This window comes from Cajanus cajan, chromosome 3 (genome assembly GCF_000230855.2).
Source record: "Cajanus cajan strain Asha chromosome 3, NIPB_CcT2T_4, whole genome shotgun sequence".
NCBI lineage: Eukaryota > Viridiplantae > Streptophyta > Magnoliopsida > Fabales > Fabaceae > Cajanus > Cajanus cajan.
This window is the reverse complement of record NC_138519.1, coordinates 3,494,656-3,518,791: the sequence shown is the minus strand read 5'-3', so window position 1 is coordinate 3,518,791 and position 24,136 is coordinate 3,494,656. Positions and strand designations below refer to the sequence as shown.

At 32.9% G+C, this 24,136-nt stretch overlaps 3 protein-coding genes across 4 annotated transcripts; 2 read left to right on the top strand and 1 right to left on the bottom strand.

Moving 5' to 3' along the window:
• Positions 1-1,429: 1,429 nt before the first annotated feature.
• On the top strand, positions 1,430-4,537 carry SKIP4 (SKP1 interacting partner 4). The gene is made up of 3 exons (XM_020356331.3): positions 1,430-1,576; positions 2,693-3,197; positions 3,836-4,537. Exons 2-3 carry the CDS (start codon positions 2,710-2,712, stop codon positions 4,431-4,433), a joined length of 1,086 nt encoding a protein of 361 aa, XP_020211920.1. The 5' UTR covers positions 1,430-1,576; positions 2,693-2,709; the 3' UTR covers positions 4,434-4,537.
• A 2,280-nt stretch (positions 4,538-6,817) lies between these two features.
• Positions 6,818-12,106, top strand: LOC109798826 (pre-mRNA-splicing factor of RES complex protein). Its single transcript, XM_020359229.3, has 9 exons — positions 6,818-7,231; positions 7,651-7,891; positions 7,998-8,997; positions 9,902-9,969; positions 10,075-10,136; positions 10,768-10,871; positions 11,376-11,448; positions 11,536-11,716; positions 11,821-12,106. The coding sequence occupies exons 2-9, from the start codon at positions 7,699-7,701 to the stop codon at positions 11,904-11,906; spliced, it is 1,767 nt and encodes a 588-aa protein (XP_020214818.1). The 5' UTR covers positions 6,818-7,231; positions 7,651-7,698; the 3' UTR covers positions 11,907-12,106.
• Positions 12,107-13,450: 1,344 nt separating this feature from the next.
• LOC109797737 (acyl-CoA hydrolase 2) lies at positions 13,451-23,808 on the bottom strand. 2 transcript variants are annotated; one of them, XM_020357864.3, is made up of 17 exons: positions 23,611-23,807; positions 23,290-23,382; positions 22,857-22,924; positions 21,927-22,008; positions 21,357-21,403; positions 21,126-21,251; positions 20,608-20,685; positions 20,422-20,509; positions 17,822-17,934; positions 16,132-16,194; positions 15,993-16,048; positions 15,290-15,394; positions 15,038-15,094; positions 14,483-14,584; positions 14,285-14,333; positions 13,850-13,918; positions 13,451-13,763 (listed from the first exon to the last, which is right to left on the bottom strand). In XM_020357864.3, exons 1-17 carry the CDS (start codon positions 23,624-23,626, stop codon positions 13,686-13,688), a joined length of 1,290 nt encoding a protein of 429 aa, XP_020213453.2. In that variant the 5' UTR covers positions 23,627-23,807; the 3' UTR covers positions 13,451-13,685. The 2 variants fall into 2 exon arrangements, with proteins under 2 accessions (XP_020213453.2, XP_020213460.1); XM_020357871.3 differs by lacking the exon at positions 22,857-22,924 and having other exon boundaries at positions 23,611-23,808.
• Between the last annotated feature and the right edge of the window lie 328 nt (positions 23,809-24,136).

Genomic DNA, 24,136 nt, shown 5'->3' with positions numbered 1-24,136 from the left:
TCGAGATAGAGACGCGTTGATTTGCACGTATTCGCGATTGAGACATATCCTAATTTGTGTGGACATGGTCTGCTAAAACATCCTTGTTGTGTTCATCCCAAAAAAGTGTCAAACTCAAAGACACGACAATCTCATTTTGTGTGTCTGTGCAACATAGGTTATCACTACCATGTGGTGCCACATGCTAATGGTAATGTCAACAACAATGATAATAATAGTAGTGATATAGATGGTGGTGATGGTAGTGTTATCGTTGCCATCATTACCGTAATTGACAATTGTCACTACTTTTGTCATCACCATTACTTTTATACCATTGCAGTTATAGCACAGTGACAATAATGATGACATTGATAACGGTAATGATGACAGTGGAGGTAACGGTAGCTTTAGGTAGTGATTGTGTGATGGTTATAAAAACAACAATATTAATTATCTCATATAATAGGTGTTTATAGTTAAAAGATAATTGAAACCATTACTTTTAACTCAAAAGTATTTATTCAATGTTCTCATCTTTCATATTAAGACACGTCTTTTACTTGATACGCTCGTTATATAATTAAAATATATTAATATAAATATTTTTTGTTATTAAAAATTATTTACAAATATACAATAAAAACATTTTAAATATTTCAATACTTAAATTAAACACTTTTTTAAATAGAAAATAAATTATCAAAATCAATGTTATTTAATTTCAAAAAATTTGAAAATGAAAATTATTTTAAAAGAATAGAAATAGAAAACAAAATAGGGGTGAGCATCAACATGAGACTCAATCCAAAATCAAAAAAATCGAAAGAAAAAAAGATAAATAGATGAGTTTGAACGGATAATTTGTTATGACAAATTAATTTTTTTTTAAATAGTTGATTTTGATCAGGTTTGATTCAAATTTTTCCACTCATCAATACTTAAATCCTATTGTCCAAGCAAAATAAAGGCTAAAATAATTATCATTAATGCCTAAAAACTAAGTTTATTTTGACTTATCTTTAATATATAATTTTTTTTAATTAAAAGTGTTATTTGTAACTTTTTTTTGTATCATGTACATAAAAAATTATTATAATATTTAAATTATTTAAAATTTAAATAATTTTATTCATTTTAAATATAAATAAATTAAATAATATTTAAATGACTAAATATGTAAAAAATATATATAAAAATTATAAAATTTAAAAAATAATAAATTGGATAAAATTTTTATTTGAAACACTTAAATAATTTAAAGTTTAATAGCTTACTATTAATCTTAGTAAATCATTCCATAAAATAGATACTCAATCAATCTGCCAAACCTGTAAGTCATTAATCATATCCTAATCTAAATAATACTATCAGTATCCATAAGTTATATGGGTTTGGTTATATGGTACAAAATCCATCGTACCCTACAGTTACCCCCAAGCCAAAATATAAAAATTATCTCTTGAAAGAAAAAAAAAAAAAAAAAAAAAAAAAAAGGAATTAGGGAAGATACTATAAATATCTGGTGGACTGGTTGGTTGGAGTAGCTTTTCTTCATTTCCGCAATTCTCAGACGAATCCCTAATTTCGTTCACAGGTCAGTTTCATTTCACCATTTCCATTTCCCGCAACATCTACCTAATTAAATAAATCGATTTTCCCCTTTTACTCTTTCGATAGTCGATCTAATTGTTCATCATTTACTTGCAAGTTTGAAATTTGTTTGCAATCGTTAAGAAATTTTTCTTCCCCGTTTTTGGTTTTGGATCTGGAATTGAATGTGTTGCTTCTGGTTTGTATTTGGTTTAGCTCTTTTTATTTAAAAGAAATAAAATTGGGGGAGAATGTTCAAGGTTAGGTTTTAGACAATGAAATGTACTAGGTTTTATTTTAGGAGTAAATTTTGATCCTTTTTTGTGTTAGTTGTGACTTTAATGCCGAGAATGATTACTAAGCTTATGATTGTAGTTTGATGGTTTTTCCATCTTATGCTTGATTTGCGGGCAGTTGGGAACCCTGCTTATGTTTTTCTTACGTGATTTAGATGTAACTGGGCATTGATCTCGTTTGCCCCTTAAACAGGATGAAAACATTATGCTTGAAGTTAAAAGAGTAATGTGTTCGATATAATTTGCTAGAAGTTTGTTTTTCCTGTTTGGACTGTCTGGTTGTCCGTTTTAAAAACTAAAGCCTGCAAAATGGAATGGACTTATTTTTGTAAATTCTGTTTTGTAAAGAAAGGCAACACATGTTCATGTTCTTTAAGGGGCTGTCATGAAGAAATTATGGACATATGGTAGCTCCAAAGAGGAGTTTTTGTTTTTCGTTGCTAGAAATATTAAGCATTTTCGGAGGCTGATGTTTCATTGTTTAATATGTTAATTAAACGTTGGTCAGCTTGCACATTGTTTCAGTCTGCAGTCTTTTTAGCAAGGCTTGTAATCTGATTGAAGTGAATATCAAAGATCAAATCACATGATCTGTGCACCGTCTTAACATGAATGTTAACCCTTAAAAATGTACAGAGTTGTTCGCGCAAAACTTGATATTGTCTGTCTTTTCATCTTTTGAGGGTTGGGTCTGCCATGACATTTCTTTCAGTTTAGGACCATAATGACAAGATGTTTGTTATACCATAAGCACACACAAATGTGTTGAAAGAGCAAGTGAAATTTTGATCTGATAATAGTTTTGCCAACATTTTTCTTTTCAGGTCCTCTGCACCATCCAATGGAGCTTGTAGATGATGGAAAAGAATCATCAAATAGTGTCAATGAAATAGAAGCCACTAATTCCCCACTTATTTCTGGCCTTCCCGATGATATTTCTCTTATGTGCCTAGCAAGAGTTCCTAGAAAATACCACTCAGTCCTGAAGTGTGTCTCAAAAAGATGGAGGGACTTACTTTGCACTGAAGAGTGGCAACTTTATCGCAGAAAGCAAAAGCTTGATGAAACCTGGATTTATGCTTTGTGCAGGGACAAATTAAATGAGATTTCCTGTTATGTTTTGGATCCAAGCTCAAGAAGAGATTGGAAGCTCATTGATGGTCTTCCACCTCAAATCTCAAAAAGAAAAGGCATAGGTTTTGAAGCTTTGGGAAATAAGCTATTCCTATTAGGTGGTTGTAATGGGTTTCAAGATTCTACTAATGAGGTTTATTCATATGATGCTTCCTCAAACCGTTGGGTTGAAGCTACTTCCTTGTCAACTGCTAGGTAAGTATTCTTATGTCCATTCTTTTGGCAAGCTACGCCAGTAAGTGTTGGAGGAGATGATGGTAGAATTTTGAGGATTTTCTATACCAGAAAACTAAAACAAAGCTACAAACTTGGTATTATACTTCGAAAGAAAGAGCTTTATATGTATATACATCCAAATAATTTGTTGTAATGACTTGTGCCTTCTATCTATCTTTTTTTTTATTATTTTTTTTATTTGTGGAAATAAATTGGAAAAAAATAATGTGTTAAAATAAAAATACACTTAAAATAAGTTGTTGCTTAAAAAATTATATATTTTGATAATCTTTTATTTGTAAAGACCTCTTTGTTAAGCTCAACGGTATTGTAAGGATTGAAAATCAGAAAAATCTGGATTTTAATAAGAGCTGGAATTGAATTTAGAATGCTAATTATATGTTATAATTCTTTGCACCATGCAAACAATTGGAGCTTAAAGTAAAATTTGAGCTATAATACCCATTATGTCGCCCAAATCTAATCTTAGGGATTTATGCCTGACATTTATGACATTGTTAAGAAATAAGGTTTCTCTTCCTAAAACACAATTTTATCTGTGTTATAATTCACTTTTTGCCTAGAAATCACTGTTTTCTTCTACAAAAAACTTTCAGGTGCTACTTTGCTTGTGAAGTATTGGATGAAAAACTATATGCTATCGGTGGAATAGTTTCAAATGCAAGTGATCTTCATTCTTGGGATACTTTTGACCCTTTGACAAATTGTTGGATATCTAATAGAGATCCTAATATTGTTTCTGATATTGAAGATTCAGTAGTTGTTGATGGGAAGATATACATCCGATGTTGCAGATATCCTGTAACTCCTCATATATATGCTGCTGTATATGAACCATCAAGCTGCAAGTGGCAGCACGCAGATACTGACATGGTTTTAGGATGGAGAGGTCCTGCAGTTGTTGTTGATGGGACGCTTTTTGTTTTGGACCAGAGTTTGGGAACTAGGTTAATGATGTGGCATAAGGAGAGACGGGAGTGGACCTCTGTGGGAAAGCTATCACCATTGCTTACAAGACCACCCTGCCGGCTTGTTGCAGTTGGCAAAAGCATTTTTATTGTTGGGAAAGGGCTTAGCACTGTGATTGTTGATGTTGGTGATTTGGGGAATGAGGATAAGGTGATATTGGGTTCTTCTATACCCAGATTATTATCTGATTTCGATGTAGTAAGTTGTAAATGCTTGTCGATATGAAACATTGATTAGTTTTTCTTTGTTATTCTCTTAAGATACATGTAAGAATGTTTCATAATTCTTTTTTATTTTTTCTTGGTAAAATGATGGGATGAAAGTTTGAACTTGTGACTTTTATGTAAATTACTCGAATCCCGCACAATTAGCACAATCCTGGTTGTGTTTGCATAATTTGGAGTTTATGTATTTGTACTTATATGGGTGATTATGGACAAAATGAAAATTCATGTGTCGGCAGTCGTGACAACTGAAAATTCAACAATTTTCTCGTAATATGAAATTTCATAAAGAAGCCATTAGAATGAAAATTCATGTGTTGATAACTGAAAATGTTAAATGGTGGAAAAGCAGCAATTTTAATTGATTTATAATAATTAATAGATTGAAGAGACGTTTTTATATTTTATTTAATAAAAATATTTAAAAATTATTAATACTTATTAGATTAATTAATACTATATTTGATCTTCAAATTTCAAAATTTTAAAATCAAATTTTATCTTTGTAAAATTAATTAATTATTATTATTTTTTATTATTTAAAATTTTAAAAATAAAATTATCTAAAACAAAATATATGTATATCAAATTAAATTATCACCTTTATAAATATGTTATAGAGATAGATTATATATGTTATAGAAGCAACGAAAACTGAAACAGGGTACCCCAACAACCCTAGCTGAAGAAGTAGCCTATTTAGACATTTTTAAATATTCTTTCTCCTAAAAATTCTTCCTATTCAAATGTAAAATCAAATAAATTTCTCAGTAAGAAATTAATTTCTCCCTGTATCTTGTTCTCATCGTTCAAAATATCGGTTACATTGGTGTCTTTCAAATTAAGTTCTACCACCATCTTATATATAAATATTAAAAATATACATTATATCTTTTCAATAAGTGATTTAAAACCCGGACCGAACCAGCCGGTCGGACCGGTTGGATCGGGAACCGGTGGTCTATCCGGTCCGAATCTTAAGTTGGACCGGTTATGCAGTCGACCCGTTTTAAACCGGATTGAACAGGTCAATTTTCCGGTTCAACCAGTGAACCGGTAGGTCAAACCGGTTCAACCACTTTTTTTTTTATAAATTTTTTAAGGGACCATAAACCACAAAAATAATAATAATAATTGAATCTCTTAATAAAAAGCAAGAAGTCTTATTAAATATAACAATGACTACTTGTTCTAATATATTTGTTTGCAATATATACAACTTAAATAATTTTTATAGTATATTATTAATTTTAAATTATATATTTAATAATATAATATCTATGTAAATATTACATATATTATTTTGTGATTTTAATTGCAAGCATATTATATATATACATATTATTTATATTTTTAATTTGTATTAATATACCGTTTAACATGTAATTTTTTATGTATTTTTTTTACAAAATAAAAATAAAAATAATTTTAAATAAGATAGAAAAATTGAAATTTAAAATAAGATATGAATTTATTAAAATTTATAAGTATTAAATATATTTAATATGAATTTTTTTAATAAAAATAAATAAAAATCGAGTCATGCGGTTCAACTAGTGACCCACTGGTTCAACCTTTGACCCACTGACCCAGTACCTTAACCGGTTCAATGACCGATCCTGTTTTTAAAACTATATTTTCAATATTAGTATGAATATTTTTTTAATTAAAAATCACAAAAACAACAATAAAATTTAAACTTGATATGCATTATACACAATCTAATCTCACCTGAATATTTAACTAGTAATAAAAAATAAAAGAGATCCAAAAATAATTAAACCTAATATAATACATTCTTCCCCTTTCCTGTTGTGAAAGTGAGCTCTTTAGGGATGACAATAGGGCGGGTCGGATATGAGTTTTATGATACCCATTCTCGTTTTTGCAAGTCAAATTCATTCCTGTCTTCGTACCCGTACCCGTCGAGTATGTGATTTTCATCCCTATCCCCGTTCTCGTCGGGTATCGAGTATACTCGTACCTGTACCCGTCAATTTTTTTTATTTATTTTAAATATGATATTTTTAAATTATTATTTTTTATATTATAATTATAATTAAATTATTTTTCTATATTATATTATAATAAATAATCACACATAAAAAATATTAAATTTTTTTAATATAATTAAATTGAAAGTGAGTATTAAATTAAAAATAGGAATGAAGACGGGGACGGGGACGGGTACAGGTACGGGTACGGGGCGGGTAAGTACATACTCGTATCCAATTTAATATATCAAATTTTACTCATATCCGTATCTATACCCGATCAAACTGGGTATTCTCTATCAAAGTCAGGACGAGTTTGGATATTACTCGCGAGTACGAGTATATTTGCCGTGCATACAGCAATAGGCTAACATTTTGAAAAGTCAACTGGACCACTTACGGACCCCCGTGAGACCCAACAACGACACCCATCGTCATCAATCATTATCTCTCTATTTGCCAAAACAAACCCTAAGCCGCCTCTCCGCCGGCACCTCCCCAGCCACCGCGCCTCCGAGAGCGACAAGCTAAATTCAGACAATAACGCAGGTGAGCCGGGCCGGGTCGGGCTAGTTCACTCAGGAAGTGAATTGAGGTGATTCGAGTCAAATGGGCCGGGTTGACCCGTTTTCACAGCCCTAGTTTTCTGGCTTTCCTTTTCCCAAAAGATCCTTCTACTCTCCTCGCGATTCAAGTTTGAAAACCAAACCCTGGTTTTTAATTCTTTTTTTTTTTTGTCTAAATCATCATCTTCTCCTTCGTTGCGCGCGGTTGCGAGCACGTCTCAACCCTTCACTACGCAAAGGTACCAATTTCTGATTACGATTTTGGGTCTGAATTTCTGCTTCTGTTTCTGTTGATTTTTTTCCTGATTACAATTTCACTGCTCTCTGTATTAGTACACAAACCATTTATTTCTTCCCGTAGTTAAGCTCCCTTATGTCACTTTTCTCATGGTTTGGTCTTGTTTGTTTGAAATTTTTAGATAGTGCTATGTTGTTATTGCAAAACTCTGCTCTTCACCTGTTGAACTTTATTAAGGGTTTAAGTGAACTTATAAATAAGATGTTTTTATATTCTTCTGATGTAGAAAGTGATTTGCGAATCTTAGGTTCACCTCGTTCATGGGTTTCTCACGGTTGGATGTTACATAGATAATACCATACAGTCTCATTTTTACTACTAGGGATTCTTTCACCTGATTGAACTTAAACATTGTGATAGGTAAGTATAGAGGCTGAAGTGTGGGCATTGTATATGCTGACTTGATCAATGGGGTCCAATTCGTTGAAGGATTATCTGAAAAGGTATGAAAGTAACACTGAAGAAGAGAAGAAAAAAAATAAGAAGAAGAAGCAGAAGAAGAAAAGTCAGCCACCAGCAACTGGCTTATTGGTCGTGGATGAAGATCCTGCGTGGCAGAAACCCGTAGACCTTGCAGAAGAAGGAAATGATAAATCATCAGGTATGCGATACAAATATAAATATTGATTCATGTTAGACAATTTAACATTGTTCATTTCTGTACTATACTATTATTTTGTATAACCATATTTTATTGGTTTATGTAGATGAGGAGAAGCCACTAGTGGATGAAGACATTGAAGTGAAGCGTATGAAGAGGCTTGAACAGCTGAAGGCCAGACGTCCTTATCATGCTATATCCGAAGATGGAAGTGGTTGGGTTTCACTTTCATCTACATCTGCAAATCCTATTAAATCAAATGATGATATGTCTCCACCCCGTAAACAGAGGGTTCGAAATGACACTCCTTCACCTGAACCTGAATTAAATCCTTCAACTTCTAAAAGAAAGGGTGCTGATTTATCTCCAAATCGACTTATGAGTCGGAATGACACTCCATCACCAGATCACGGGACTTCTAATTTGCAAGACATTTCTCCACCACCACGACGTCGTCATGATTCTCCCTCTCAAGATGTGTTACATAGATCTGTGGCATCGGACCTTTCACCCCCAAGGAAAATCCAAAAGAATGCTGCAAGAATGGGTTTGCCTGATATTTCTCGTCATCGTTCACCTCAAGATTTCTCTCCACCTCGACGAGGTCGTCGTGATTATGATACTTCTGACATGCAAGATATGTCTCCACCTAGACGAGGTCGTCATAATTCTCCCTCTCAAGATGGATTTGAAACATCAGACCTTTCAACCCCAAGGAAAATCCAGAAGAATGTTGCAAGATCAGGCTTGGCTGGTTTTTCTCATCGCCATTCACCACAAGATCTCTCTCCACCGCGACGACCTCGTCATGATTCTCCTTCTCAAGATGCTTTACATGGATCTGCAGTGACAGACCTTTCACCCCCAAGGAAAAGCCAGAAGAATTTTGCAAGATCGGGTGTGTCCGATCTTTCTCGCCATCGATCTCCTAGTCCTTCAACGAAAGTTGTTTCACGTCCATTTTTGGATCCTGACCTTTCTCCACCAAGGAAAAATACTAAGGAGGCACCCAATCCAGAATCTGTGCATGTGCCTAAAACAGGTTTAATTTCTAGTAAGGATATCACAGACGAGATTGACAGAAAGAAGAGTGATGATCTGTTAAGGTGATTGTTCAGTTATTATATAATACTTTCCAAGCACGGTTTCTTTTATACCAGATGAATATTTGTTATTGTCCTTGCTTAATGCCATGATGTTGTAGTTCTAAGCATGTTTTTTCCATGGCATGGAATACTGAGAGTTCTACCTGCCTTAGACAAAAGTTATCTATTTGTTTGTTATGGTAATATGGAATACTGCATATCAGAAAACAATGGCTGTTATCTATTTATGGACTATGGCTACACTTGAATAAGACTTTTTATGATGTGAATGACTTGATAAAAATCCTTCTTAGCCTCATGAATTTATAACTACAGCATACACAATCAAATCTCAAATCTGCTAGTTTTAGGGATTGGTTAAACACTTAAACTAAATACAACAATCATATAATATTTGTCCTAATGTTATCGAGTATTTTCAAGGAATACCAGCAGCTACATATGGATTGACATGTTTAATTTTCAGAAAATTTTCGTTATTGGTAGGGAAAAAAATCACATGTCCAACAATATTCCGTTATTTGATGACTAAAATTTGTGTAGTGCCAGTTTCATTGTTTCCTTTAACTGTTTCTTGTGTATAACTAGTGTATTTTAGCATGTATTATTGTATTTTTTGCTTTTAACTATGAATATTAAAATTCAATTATCAAGATGTGTAGAACTAATAAAATGTTGCATGTCTGGGATCAATTCTTCTAAAATCTTAAGCCATTATGTAGAGGCCTAGGGATAGTATTGTCACTTGTATGCCTGGGAAAAGCTTGCTCTGAGTAAATGTATTCCGTTGTGCCACAGTTTTCTCCAATTCCCATCAATCCTATTTAACTTGCGTATAGAATTTCACAATAAAATGTATCAATTGATTTAGCTTGCATATAGAATAAAACCCTGCTTTATGCAGATTTAAACAGATGGACCCTTCCATCAGTGGGCGCGGTGCTGAACCTGTATATCGTGATAAAGTTAAAGGTCAGAATTCAAGTCAAGTTTTAGTTGATGTTTCTTTGCAATCTATTTGATTTGATGTCATTGTTTGTGATTACATGAATTATTGAATTTTGCTGGATTTTGCAGGAGTACGCATTTCAAAGGAGGAATACTTAAAATCAAAACAAAAAGTAGAAGATAAACCCAAGGTATATTGTGCACTGCATCATTCTGTGTAGCACTAGTGCATTGTTTCTGAATGTAGCTTTCTGTGTGTCCTGTCCAATATGTAATTTGGCTGCAAATCATATAGGTGTAGAAAAAAAGAAAGTATGATTCTTTGTGAGGATCCAATTCTCGTTTTATATGTAATATGAGTGGTCAAACAGATACTTGTTTAGTTTGTTTTTGTTCACTCGCGGAATTTTCTGGAGGACTGTCTGCATATTGAATGATGTGAAGATTGACATGGTAATAGGCAGCAATGCAACATTGCATATGTTAATTTCATTAAGTATAATTGCCTAGTTTGTTTCATTAAGTATAGATTAGGAGGTTTGTTGACTTGCCAGAACAAGCGAAATGATGTGGTTCAAATTGTATTCATGGTATTAGAATGTGCAAGTTGTGAATAAACTTTTCCTGATAAAATAGAGCAATAAGTTATTTGTTCCATGCAAATGTATATTAACTAAAATATAATGTTATTATTGCTATGTAAACATATTATTACTACTAATATTACATCTGGAGGACAAGAACCCATCTCACATTCATGTCATTAATGTTTTCCCGTGAAAACTGGTAAGCTGAATTCTTTGCTATCTTTGTGATTTTCAGGATAAGGAAATAGAGTGGGGCAAGGGCTTAGCTCAAAAGCGTGAAGCGGAGGCTAGGCTGAAGGAACTAGAACTTGAGAAGGAAAAGCCTTTTGCACGGACCAGGTATACATAATGGACATAGAAATCGGGGTTCTAGATTGTTATAAATTTGTTTTCAAAGTATTGTAGCAACCTATGATGCACAAACATGATATAGGGTATCAAATACTACATGCATGCCCCTATCCAGTATCCATGTACCCAATACTGATATCCTGGGGTGCTTTAATCACTTTGAATATATTTGTGTTTTCCTGTTGATTGTCATGTCTTTAATTGCCAGGGTTAGTCTTTTTTCACACTTGTTTTGAACATACAAAAGATTTGTTTTGTTTGAGGATTATAAGTGCTTTATAATTACTTTGTTTGCTGTGTGCTAGCATGAAAGTTACTATATAAATGATTTATGTTCTTATTGAAAATCCCTTTGTGAACGTGTCCTGGGTCATCATTGATACGCAATGTTGATGTTTATTGTTTAGTCATGTTAGTGATGTTATTGAAAAGTTCCTTTTTGCTTTTCTTCTCCCTATCTTATACTGCATTTACACTTCTGTTTACTTTCAGAGATGATCCTGAACTTGACAAAATGCTGAAGGAGAGATTAAGGTGGGGTGATCCTATGGCACATTTGGTGAAGGTAAGGCAATACAACTCTTACTGCTGGACATGAAAGATTGTGAAGTTTGACCACTTCTGACATGCTTGTGTCAATTGTCATTTGCAGAAAAAATATCCGGAGCCTGTTCTTCCAAATTTGGGGGAAAATGAGAAGATGAAGGAATCGGGTTTTGTTGTCCCTCAGGATATTCCAAATCACAGCTGGTTAAAAAGAGGGTTAGATGCTGCTCCAAATCGGTATGGAATAAGGCCAGGACGGCACTGGGATGGTGTTGATCGTAGTAATGGTTGGTTCATATTTGCCACACTTTTTGTTCTTGGATTTTACCTTCACTTTTCTTATGGAAATGTAAAACTCTTAAATGATTGACTTATCTTATGCTGCTTGTAGGGTTCGAAAAGGATATGTTCAAGAGAGCAAATGAGAGGCAAGCTAGAGATAGAGAAGCTTATCTTTGGTCCGTGTCTGATATGTGAAAAGTGGCAGTATATAACGATATAAAGGATGGTTGATGATGCCCTGGTCTGAGCATTTAGGTCACCTTGGGAGGCATGTTTGAAGGATATCTGTTGTAGTCCTTAATATGAATCTTCACAATATTCTTTCATAGATTGTGCCGCAACAGTTTTCTGTAGTTCTTCTCTATTATGCCCAAAATTTATGTTCATATTGCTCACATGGCATTGCAATCTAGGAGAATTCTTTTATGACGCACTAAATAAATCACATGCCTGTCAATGTCCTCCCAATTAAGGATGGAAATAGATTAAATCTTAAATAGGGGTTTATGATTTAGTTTTTTCAAAATCTAGTTTGATCTAACCTCTTTAATAAATAAAAAAATCAAGTCTAGATTTTTAAAAATATTATTTATATAATATAAATAAATAAATAATTGTCTTAGTATTAAAAGTAATTGTATTGAATAATTAGGTCATCTTCTTAAATTACTAAATTTTGTTATAATTAAACCAATAATTTGAAAGGATATTATCATAATTATTTTAATTTTTTAAAGTAGAAGTTGGTTATTGAGAGATAATTGAAATAATTAGATTTTTTTTGAATAAGATTAGTCTCTCTTATCATAATAGTTCATGCATAAGTCTATGTTAATGTATATGGATATACATGTTCTTCCTTTAACAGAAAATAATTTTGAATATACATAAATTATTCCTTTAATAAAAAATATTTTTATTTATTTTTTCTTTGTGACATTGTATATGTGTCCAGTATTTTTGAGATCACCTCATATATAATAATTTTTTTATATAATTATTCTTTTTCATTATATAGTGTACATAACACATAAATTGTTCCTCTAATAAAAAATAACTTACTTTTTTCTTCTTTGTGACATTGTATATATTTAAAAATTTAAAATTTAATTATATTAAATAAATTATATTTTATCATGTAGATTAAAAAATAAATTGTAGTGATGTATTTAAAAATAAATTTTTAAATAAGCTAATAGATTAAATCATATTTTAAAAAGATTGAGTTATCTCTATAAAAAAAATCTAAAATATTGATCAAATTTAGGTTTTAATTTTATAAAATAGATCTAATCTATATATTTATCGTCTTGATCTGATTTCACATATTTTTATCTCTACTTTCAAATTTTTAATATGCTAACTTTATCTGCACCTATGACACACATCAAACTCTTGATAGAACCATTTAACAGGCTGTGAAGGCGCATGGTAAAATCAGCTAATGACCTAAGCGTTTAAATGGATAGTTACGAAGTAGTTGTATACAAAGTGTACATTAGATATCTGGTCAAATGTTTGATTTTCAGGTTTTGTATGTAAGAAAGGATATTTGTTGGGAGATGCAAGGTTTTTAAATTGATTACAGTATCACTAGAGATTAGTTAACTTTAGTTTTGAGCATATTTTGGGTTAAAAAAAAAAACAGAAATGCATGCTAAATTGAGTCAAGATCGATTGGAAAATAAGATTTTGTTTTGGATTTTAACTTCTCCATACGTAATTATGGACAAAAAAGATAAAAAATCAATTGGGTTTTTTTCTTATAAATTAAAATTAATTTAATGCACCTCAAATTTTGAAGAGGTGGGATGAGTTTCTTAACAAAATTCTAATATTGTTATTGTCATTGTATAACAACGAAAAATACATTTTATAGAAAAATATTGAAATTTACATTTATAATTTGGATATTAAGTTATTACATAGGATTTTTAAAATGGATACGTGCTAATCTGTGCATTCTTCAGCATGTCACAACTTGGATCTAATGGTTGAATTTGGTGGACTAATTTTCCTAGCTAGCCCTTCTTGAACCAATGATACAAGAAGCTGCAATATTTAACCGAGTAGCACAATATAAGACAAAGCTAAGCAGGGAAAGAGAGAACGAATTGGTATAATTTGGTCATGCTTACCTCTCCCTTCTGATTGAACATTTGGCCGGTGACAAAGGCACGTGCATTATAGGCGCTTGGAGTAAAGATCTGTACAGAGAAATGAATTTCCAATCAAAATAACAAAACAAAAATAAATAAATACAAAAGACGTTCACAGTAAACAATGATATGCCTCTTTGATTTATTTAGATTTTAATAGAATTGAGTTTAAATTATTGAATGTGATCAAGATGTGTGCCTAAATTAAGCTCAACCATAAATTTTACATTGATATGTGTCACCACTTGCGAAATTGATTTTGATAGTAAACCAGACAGGACCTCATCTAATGAATGAGCAACAATTATTGAATATTGATTTGGCTCATTGATTATAACTGAAAATATTTTTATTAAAAATTCTTTTGCTGTAATTTCCAAAAAATTAAACATGAGAAACAAGAATGAAACTCACCACAAATAGCACCCAGTCATCTGCTCTCAAGGATCGGTGAAACCACATACTGAAATTATAATAAAAAATTCAAAAAAGTATTTATCAAAAAGAAAGAAAGCAAATTCATTCCTTGAAAACTTGTTACACATTCCCTACATTTTCTAATGTTAACAAATAAATTATTAATCAAGAAACCAGTAAAAGTCAGATACTTACGAGTGGTCGAGACTAACAGAACGTGTCCTGAAACCCTTCTCACGGTGCGGATTCAAACTTACTTGAAGAAATACAAGATCCGAGGCATATGCCACCACACACCTGCAATACACGAAGTATGAAAAACTAATGAAATGCGAGAAATCAAACACCAGTTGAATTCTTCAATCTCCGGAAAATTTTATTTACATATTGTTTTAAGTATGCCAACGTGAGTATCACATTGCTACTCGAAGACAATCTATATCCACAAATGATGGTTCAAAATATATCATATGGTACAATCAGATTTTTGCCGATCTCCATTTCTTCAAACTCTCCCAACTAATCCTTTCTCAGGAGAAAAGTTTTTCTGGGACAAAACATAGGTTTTAACATGACTAAAATATTGTTTTAAGTAGCTCCAGAATTACATGCATTCAGGCAGTCTCAATGGGCTCCATCGGGTGCAAGCTTTGGCTTTGGCACATCAATAAAAGTTCTTATTAAATTACTAATTCTACTAGAACACTCGGAACCAGACACATCTAAAGTAAATAGAAGATATGTATGTACCTATGCAAGGCTTGATCATCTGAAAGTTTTCCCTTTGCTCTAAACCAGTATCTCAAACTGCATATGGTATTTAAACAAGTTCAGATAATATCAAGCATTTAGAAAAACAGACATTAAGGTTACATTTGGAAAAATGATTTGGTGAGAAAGGAGGGCGATGTTCCCTTCCAAATCTTACTGACCAGTACATTGCATAAATGGTCAGTATAAAAGTAAGCGAAAAAAAAATTGCAGACAGAGCATCAGGCTAACCTGGGAGGAGATTTTGTCTGATTTGTTGAAATTTCATATTCACAGAACCGTATCTCTATGGGCCAAGGGATGAATTGAGTTGTAGCTACTTTGTTCCGGTAGGTTCTGAGGCAAAGAATTTTGTCATTATGGTACAGAAAATCATCAGGCAGACTTACCAAGATAGTTCATACACTTATGATTCAGTCAGTAAGTACAAAGGAGGGGTAGTCTTTTCCTTCCATTATGATGTTTTGCTTTATAAGTAATCATATTTTGAAGCTTAATATAATATGTAAGAGGTTATTTGTACACAAATAATGGAGCTAGCAAAATACTTAGACAAGTAATACTTAGAAAAGAAGTTTCCATCGGTTAAAAGTTCTTTTGGTTTCATCCCCAAGGAGACACTCCAATTATTATGGACCAGGCACCCCAACTTGGAGGTCCCAGGTTCGAATTTGAAGCAAGGATGGATTAATGGGAAGGACAAGGGTTTCCCCTCTTGTATAACCCAGATCCCAATAGACAAAATACATAAATTACTTTCATTTGTAGCCTATATATAGAATCTTGACAGCTACATTATGATAAATAGAGAAGATCCCATGACTGTTCCACAATAAACAAACACAACAACATACAACGACAGAAAAATGAAAATAAATATAGTCATATAGAACAATATTGCATCAATCAAGTTATTCTTTTCAATAAATCTTACATTGGTAAACGAGGGTCAGTAAGACGTCTCTCCCGCATCTCTTCCATCGGCAGAAGCTATAAGTAACAGATTGAAAAATATTAATGAACAGAAACCCACAGTAACAAACAAATATAACAAACATTAGCTTTTATCTTGCCTTATCTGGAGCCGGAACAGATGGCAAAGCTACTTCCTGGTGGTCCATCCCTGATTCTTCTTTCTGTTGATTAAGAAAAGTAACTGATTAATATATTCCCAATTCAGAAAGAAAATTCTTGACTAGAACAGGGGAGCATATATGTTAAAAGAACATGTCACAGTCATGCAGACAACAGCCTACATGAAGTTGCATTAACCATATTGTATTTTGCAGTTATGAAAAAAATTAAAAATAGACAAAGAGAAACTTATCATGGAAAAAGATAATCTACATTTTTATGTAAGGGAACTAATTTATTTCCCCTTATCTTGACCTTAAAAAATACTTTTTAACCCAACACAAGCTTGAAAACTTGCAGAAGTTCTTAATTAGCACTCATAATAACAGTTCTGAATGTTATTACATCTTTTGTGGAAATGATTCCTGCAACCTGATTCTTTTAATCCGTCCATTCTTTAATTTCTTTCACCATATGAATTTAACAGTTTACTCATAATTATATCCAGAAACCACAAATCCTCAATTTTGTGCAGTTTTTTTTTTTAAATAAATAGATAAACAGACAATCAATTTAAATATCATTATTTTACTCTCTAGTTTTATGACAAAGGGTCTTGGCCTTGTTCACTTCCAGCCAGCCATAAGTGACCAAGAAACTGATATTTTATATCTGTTGAGAACTTGAGATACTATCCTGAATTTACCCTGATTTTATTTCCATGTTTCCTTATTTTATGTTAGTTTCCTCAGAATATCAGTTCCTTATTTTATACCCTGAATTTTCCTTAGATAGCTTGATCATAATTCCGAAACCTCAAGAATTGATTCACACTGTGCATGTAATATAAATAAGTCTAGAAACTGCTCAGCTATATATTAGAGATATCATATTCCTTTGATCTCAGTATTATCTTTTGTGTAGACCGGAAACAATGAAAAGGCATGAGTAGACCTACGGAGTTCCAAGGCCATGAGATGTCCAAAATTCATTTTTGTTCTAGCTCACATAAGTGAGAAAGCTAGTTCTGTACTTTAAAAATAAATACCAAACAAGCAAACACTACCCAACAAGCAATAGATAAAGTGGCTTTAATACAGGTAATTCTTTTTCACCGTGTTAAATAAATAAAAATCTATTGTTCCATAATCCAAATAATTATAACCACTTTCAATTCCAGAATTCTAGAAGGGAGCCCTCTTCTGCAGCCCTGGGTTCTGGGTCAGTTTGTTTAAAATTTAAAAAAAAAAATTCTAAACAAAGTGATTGTCAAAAATATTTTTTTTTTAAACTAGTATATAGGAATTGCTTCTTAAAAAACGGTTTAAACAAACAAATAAAAAATAGAAAACTGCTTATTTATTACAAAAAAACGCTTCTTTTTAAGAAAAAAGTTTAAACAAAAAGCCCTTTGTCTTGCTGTAATTAACAATATGGGGGCTATTTGCAGCAAATCAGACATTCTCCTGAACATCTTTTTAACTCCTAGTGGTACAAGTCTAAGATTTTAAGTTCTGATAACTACTTAGTACTAAAATTTGTTGTTATAGACTATATTCAATTGAAAAGAAAAATAAGCAATTGTAAATATAGAGGGAGGGAGAGCACAACATAAGGCTAGATTCACAACTAAATAAATAAAATAATTACTAAAAAAAGTACTTTCAAGTTAAGAATAATATAGATTACTTGAAATGAAGCCAGCAAAGTGAATATGACTTTTCCCTTTTGAATTCCATCCACTTTCCTTGTAGCAAAGCTCTTTCCATCACGGAAACGGTGAACTTGATATATAATTGGCACTGGAAAAGAAAAGTTTATCCTATGTATAATTTGTTTATTATAAGCTAAAGCATACGACTAAAGTTGCAGTATAAATAACATGATATGATATAATGGAGTGGAGTTCACACGAGATATTATCGGATCAACCACAAGAGTATATGTCATGATTTACTTAAAAGTCAATTATCTTTGGACAGAAACTATAGGATCTACTTTCTAGCAGAAACTATGGAAAGTCAACATGAAAACTAACTTACAAAAGATTCTCCACCAGAGCCCTAGGATCTGTAATTCATGATAACAAGATATAGCTTACATGAACGCATGGAGTTTAACTAATAACCCATAAAGAGCTGGAAAATACTCGCTGATATTTTAAAAGAAAGGGGAATTTCTCTGGATGTTAGATGCACAGTGAGCCTTGGAGACATTGCAGCAAAGATTGTTCATGGTTCCTGTTTTAGCGACACCTAATTTTTCAAAAACCATTCATCTTTGAATGTGATGCTTTAGGAAAAGGAACGAGGGATATTGTAAATCTTATGCCAGAGACCAGACCTATAACTTATTATAGCAAGGCTCTTTAAAAAAAAATACTTTGCTGAAATCAATTTACGAGAAGGAGCTCATGGCTTTAATCATGTCTTCCCAACTGTTGGATCAATGAATCACAACCCAAAACCAGAAGGACTGGTTAACTAAACTATTGGGATATGATTTTGACGTGTATACGGTGGGAAAGAATAATAATGGGGATGATGCTTTGTCATGAATGAAAGAAGCGGAACTGATGATTCTTACTAGACCAATCTGGTTGGATGCAGAAAAAATTCGACAAGAACTCAAGAAGTGATTGCAGATCCATTTCTACAGAAAATTATTTCTGCTTAAAAGGCTGATGTACTCTGGGACAGGAAAAGTTATTTTTCAAGGGTCAGCTTGTGATATCAGCCACTTCTACATTAATTCCAGGTGTATGTCAGAAATTCCATGCCACATCTTTTAGTGGCCATTCAGGGGGCTTACCGCACTTAAAGAAGACTGGCAGCAAAGCTGTACTGGCCAGGCATGATGACAACAGTTACCAAATAAGTAGCAGAATGTCCCAAAAACCAGAAAAATAAATCAATCCTTAGCTCCTGTGAGTTTATTACTACCATAGGCTATTCTCAAGAATATTTGGGATGACTTTAGCATGGACTTTATTACTGGACTTCCTCATTCTAAAAGCTTTGATGCTATATGGTCGTTGTCAATATAGATTGTCCAAATATGGGCATTTAATTCCATCACAACACCCTTTCTAACAATGGTTGGGGCAACAAAACTAGCAAGATTTTAGTTTACTGTAAATCCAGGAACTCAGAAGAAGAGGTGGAAGATAAAGTTGTGAGAAACTCTCTAGAAACCTTCTGAAAATATTATATTTCTAATAAAAAAAATACAGCTTCTAAGACTAGGTTAAAAGGATAAGGTGAAACCCAATATTAAAAGACCAAGTTAGCAAGACCAAACCAGTCAATATCAATTTTGTTAAGTCGCTAAATTAATTTAAAATATTTTTCTAAATTGATTAATCAAAGACATTAACATTTTGAAATATCAATCAAAATATGCAACTCTAACAACAGGCAACTGGCACTAAGGCTAACCAACAACAGTTAGAAGTTAGGCTTTCTTACACACATTTCTGTACAGGTGTATACAATACTCTAATAGAGAGTATTGATACGCAAGCCAAATCTAAGGATCTTGGGCTTAACTATGACAGTGTGCTTAAGAAGTTGAAATGTGATGTGAAGAGGAGCAAAATATTCAACAAAAAGAGTTAATTGGAGTCTTGGGGTTGCATAAGCAAGACAATTACTGAGAAGGGGTTTTACGTGAGAGGCATGTTCTGGTTATTAGGGGGTATGTATGAGGGCATTTTCTGTTATCATGATTGGGATTTGGGAGTATTCTCCCTTTGTGAGGAGCTGCTGCTCAGTTTGTTTCTTTTGTGTCTTTTCCTTTCTTGTGATCCAGTAGTTGAGCATTCTCCTGTACATAGCCTGCTGTGTTTGCTTCAGCTTACTTGATTGATGATACTGTCCTACTAGTGATTCTGAATACTGTGCAATTTTTGTCTTTTATTATATCAGATGGCTTGATAGATTATACTATTACCTGTTCTATTCACAACTATTACAGGCAATATGACAACTGGGCCTGGTGTAGAATTTACCAAGAAGATAATTCTTATTTCTTAAACTACCAACCAAAAAGTATGTGTTGGACCTAACTTTCCCAACTACAAATCATATATAAGTAGGAGAAATCTTTCTCACACGAATTACAACATAGTTTAATGGACAGAATCAGAAAAAGAAAATGAACCATTCAAGTTTCATAGTTTATGAAGGTATAATGGGACAAACATCTCATATCAGGAAAAAGAGTAAAAAGAAATAAAAAGGGAAGTCGCATCCAGAGCATTTCTAAAAAAGTTATGTGTGTATGCTTACTGTGTAAATCCCCTGCAAGAATAAAATAGGCATGCAAACTATGAACAACCTTAAGAGAATCAACAGATTTTGATGCCGCAGCCAGTGCCTGCACATTACACATTTTAGTAATTAATATATGTATATAAGGTATCACTGACATGTGTAGCATGCTTTAATATGGAAGATAAAGTAGTATGATCATACCTGTCCAATCATCTGCCCCCCAAACACCTTTCCAAATCTTGGAGCATCTGGAAGGGTAATTCCTTGGAAGATATCTACCTTCAAAAGAGAATAACAAAATTCTATAAGGCTGAATTCCAGGTATTATTGCACACCATCAAAGATGCACCACATTACCAATTAATAAACCAAAATTCTGCCATCAAAGAGAACCATATTAGAGTAAAACTATACTCCAATAAACCAGGACAACCACATCAGTCTTATTTAAAGATATTTAAATTGCTGTATCATTTTTCCTTTTCCTTGCTTTTTAATTTCTTAACTTTCACTTTATGCATGTTAGCATGTCTTTTCCAAGAGTCGTGCACAAGCAAGTTAGGAAAAGATCTATGAAGGTCAAAAATTAGTAGAGATGTAGGCAAGCAGATAAACAAACTTAATTTTCTTGCACAAACAATCACTCCATAAAAGCCTTAATATGTAAACACATCAACAAGAAGAAATAAATAATCAAATAAATGATATATTGAGAGAACCTCTATGGATTCCAAATGCAATATATTCTCCACAGATGAGCATGTTTCAAGAGAATTTTCTGCACTCCAGATAGACTTAGGCTGCAGCAGTGTTGAGTGCTCGTTGGGCAGCACTAAGCATGTCAGCTGTCACATCAAACAATAAATGTTACTACAGGAATGAATAATTCATTTCATTTCACAGCACCTTTTGACATTGGAAAGCTGTGAGACAAGAAATTAAAGGGGCACCTTAGACAAAGCAACAACATCTGCCTGGTGAACTGTGTCTGACAAACCTACAATTTTTTCAAATTGACATCATTCTCATGACTCCAACGAGAGAAAATAACTCGAGACAAAAACAAAAGCTTATGCACCAGAATGTTGAACAAGACCATAAGTGTAACTGGCAAATAAATATCCAATTAACCCAGAGAAAAAGGTTAACAGAGAAGAAACATGGAAGTTACAGATGCAAAGTCCTACGTATTTCTGTGTCAATAAATAATATAACAGAAAATTAAGTCCTGGAGAAACTATAGCAACCAAAAACTAGTTAACCCTTTCCCTAACTTTAAGCAACCATGTCCAAGAAAGACCACAGCTTTCCAGAGCAGTAAAAGATAACGAGTGTAGCTAGAAAAAGTTTAACTAATTGATATACTTACAGGCTTACAGCGCAGCAGAAGAAAATAATTAAGATTAACCAAATAATGATTGACATAAAACTACCCGAGAAGTATGTAGTAACCTATGGGAGGAAAGGAAAATACTTGAACAATAAAGTTCAATTTGAGACATAAGAATGAAGTTTACTACCATAACCAAAGTAGTCGTATCTTTTCAATTGGAACTCTGGACGATCTTCATCATTGGCACTAACAAATCCAACAACCTCGGCCTACAAGCAATGAAACTGTATATTCAGCATAAATTTGTCAAATGAAATGCCACTGGTAAATATAAAACCATTCATGCGGTTTCACATCCATAAGTTTAAGCTATTGCGATAATGACAAGGTATCTAACCCTCTATGACCAAGTGGTCAAGAGTTTTATTTATCTTTGTTGATTATTCTCTTAATAAAAGTTGAAGGCCTATTTTATTTAGCAAAACTGTTTTCATTTACTGTTTTCACTTATAATAATTAAAAAAAATTCCACCTTTTTTTATTTATTTATTTTGTCACCTCTTTTTGAAGATTTGCATTAGAAATAGTGGAAATCGAAAACAATATAAGGCCCCTTCCATTTCCTCTTTACATTTTCTGCTTTCACTTTTCAATTAAAAAATTGTCCCCTTATTTTCAATTTGTTTCCCGGTTTTCGAATATTAATACAGGGAACATTTAAAACATTTGTTTTCTCTTTTCCTTAAAAACATTTGAAAATAGGAATCGGATTAAAAACAAGGTGACAATTTTGTAACTAAAAAAGTGAAAACATAAAATGAAAATATAAGCATACGAGCAGTGCAATAGACAAATACGGGGTTTGGGGGAAATAACAGATTTAACTTAAAAATCTTTGATAACATTTAAAAAAAACAGTTTGAGATGACTACAATAGACAAATAAGAGTGGCAACAGACATTCTCTCCAATTTTATGCCATTAAATCTGCCTCAAGATCAGTGCAAGCCTTCAGGGTATTATCAAAACTGCCCTAAACAAATCCACAAGCAGTCCAATGAAACCTGACTGTCTGTTTTTGTTTCTCTAAGGTCTGTAACATGAATATATAAGCATACCTCTCCATCCAATATGAAGTACACGCCATCCCCAGGTTCACCCTCACGAACAACATACTCTCCTGGCTCTACACCAGAATCCACCAATCATGAATTAAAAACATTAATCCATGCATCTTCCAATTAATTTTTGCAATCCTAAATATTAAGCAAAGACTCCACTAACTAGCATACATAGGATGAATGGAACAACATCTCGATGAAAAACATAAGAACGACTCTCCAAACATATTTTCAGATAATTCATCGCATAAATTCCAATTTCATGGTTCTAAACACTGTCCACAATTGCAATCATGTAGCATTGCAGTTCAAACGCTACCAATTACCTAACCAGTTTACTACATTTTCATGTAATGCCGCGCAATGCGTATTATCGTAATGTGACTACAAATGCAACTAAAATTCAAAATTGAAAAGACGGAATAATTACCACAGTGTTTGACAACCACATACTGAGATATTTTCCTCAGAGCCGAGCTTGGAAGCCTCTGCAGAAGCGGAACGCAACCGAGAAACTCGAACGCTGCAAATACCAAACAAACAAAATGCATAAATCCAAACGCATTAAACGAAAAATGAAACGAAGAACGCAAAACAGAAAAATGCTTAGCTTCTAAAATCCTCATTATTACGTTTGAATTGCTGAGAATAAGAAAATAAAATGAGAAGAAAAAAAAAACACAGACTAATGTTATTTCATTCTCTCAGCATCCAAACAGATAATTTCTCGTTTTCGCTCGTCGAAACTCACCTTCCTCCTTCTCCATTTTCACAGAGCAACACGATTCTTTTTTTTTTTTTTTGTATTGATTCTGTTTCTTCTTCGGTTTTGATTATTGAATGGATATAGCTATTTGTGGTATATATAGTTATAGAGTGTGGAGGACGGTGCGAGATCCGGTGTGCGGCGGTGTGGGGCTAAAGGTGGACGCGTGGGGGTTGGACCAATAGTGATGCACCGATGACATAGTGTGCGTGACTATTCGGCGTCAACGTGGATAAAGTGGTCGGCAGTTGCATGACTTTACGACGTGGTGGCCCACACCAGATCTTACCCCAACCAAAATGTAAAGTTTATTTGTCCTTTTCTCGACGAAACCAAAATCCAATATGTATAATGCATTAGCCTACAATTATTAATTTAATCACGTGGACCTTTCTCGGCTAACTAATCCTCTATTTTATAGTTTTACCATCTTCGGAGGATTCTCTTTTCAATCATATCTTTTTATATTTATAAGACTTGAAAGTAAAATCATACTTGGAAAGTTCAGACT

Bases quoted from the DNA above. Each gene is read 5' to 3' on its own strand.
- SKIP4 (XM_020356331.3), top strand. From the start codon at position 2,710: ATGGAGCTTGTAGATGATGGAAAAGAATCATCAAATAGTGTCAATGAA. The intron at 3,198-3,835 runs GTAAGTATTCTT...AAAAACTTTCAG, and splicing joins ACTTCCTTGTCAACTGCTAG to GTGCTACTTTGCTTGTGAAG.
- LOC109798826 (XM_020359229.3), top strand. From the start codon at position 7,699: ATGGGGTCCAATTCGTTGAAGGATTATCTGAAAAGGTATGAAAGTAAC. The intron at 7,892-7,997 runs GTATGCGATACA...TGGTTTATGTAG, and splicing joins AGGAAATGATAAATCATCAG to ATGAGGAGAAGCCACTAGTG. The intron at 11,449-11,535 runs GTAAGGCAATAC...TGTCATTTGCAG, and splicing joins CTATGGCACATTTGGTGAAG to AAAAAATATCCGGAGCCTGT.
- LOC109797737 (XM_020357864.3), bottom strand. The intron at 22,925-23,289 runs GTAATTATTCCG...ATTCTGGTGTAG, and splicing joins TGTGGTTGTCAAACACTGTG to AGCCAGGAGAGTATGTTGTT. The intron at 20,686-21,125 runs GTTCTCTCAATA...TCTCTTTTGAAG, and splicing joins TGCATTTGGAATCCATAGAG to GTAGATATCTTCCAAGGAAT.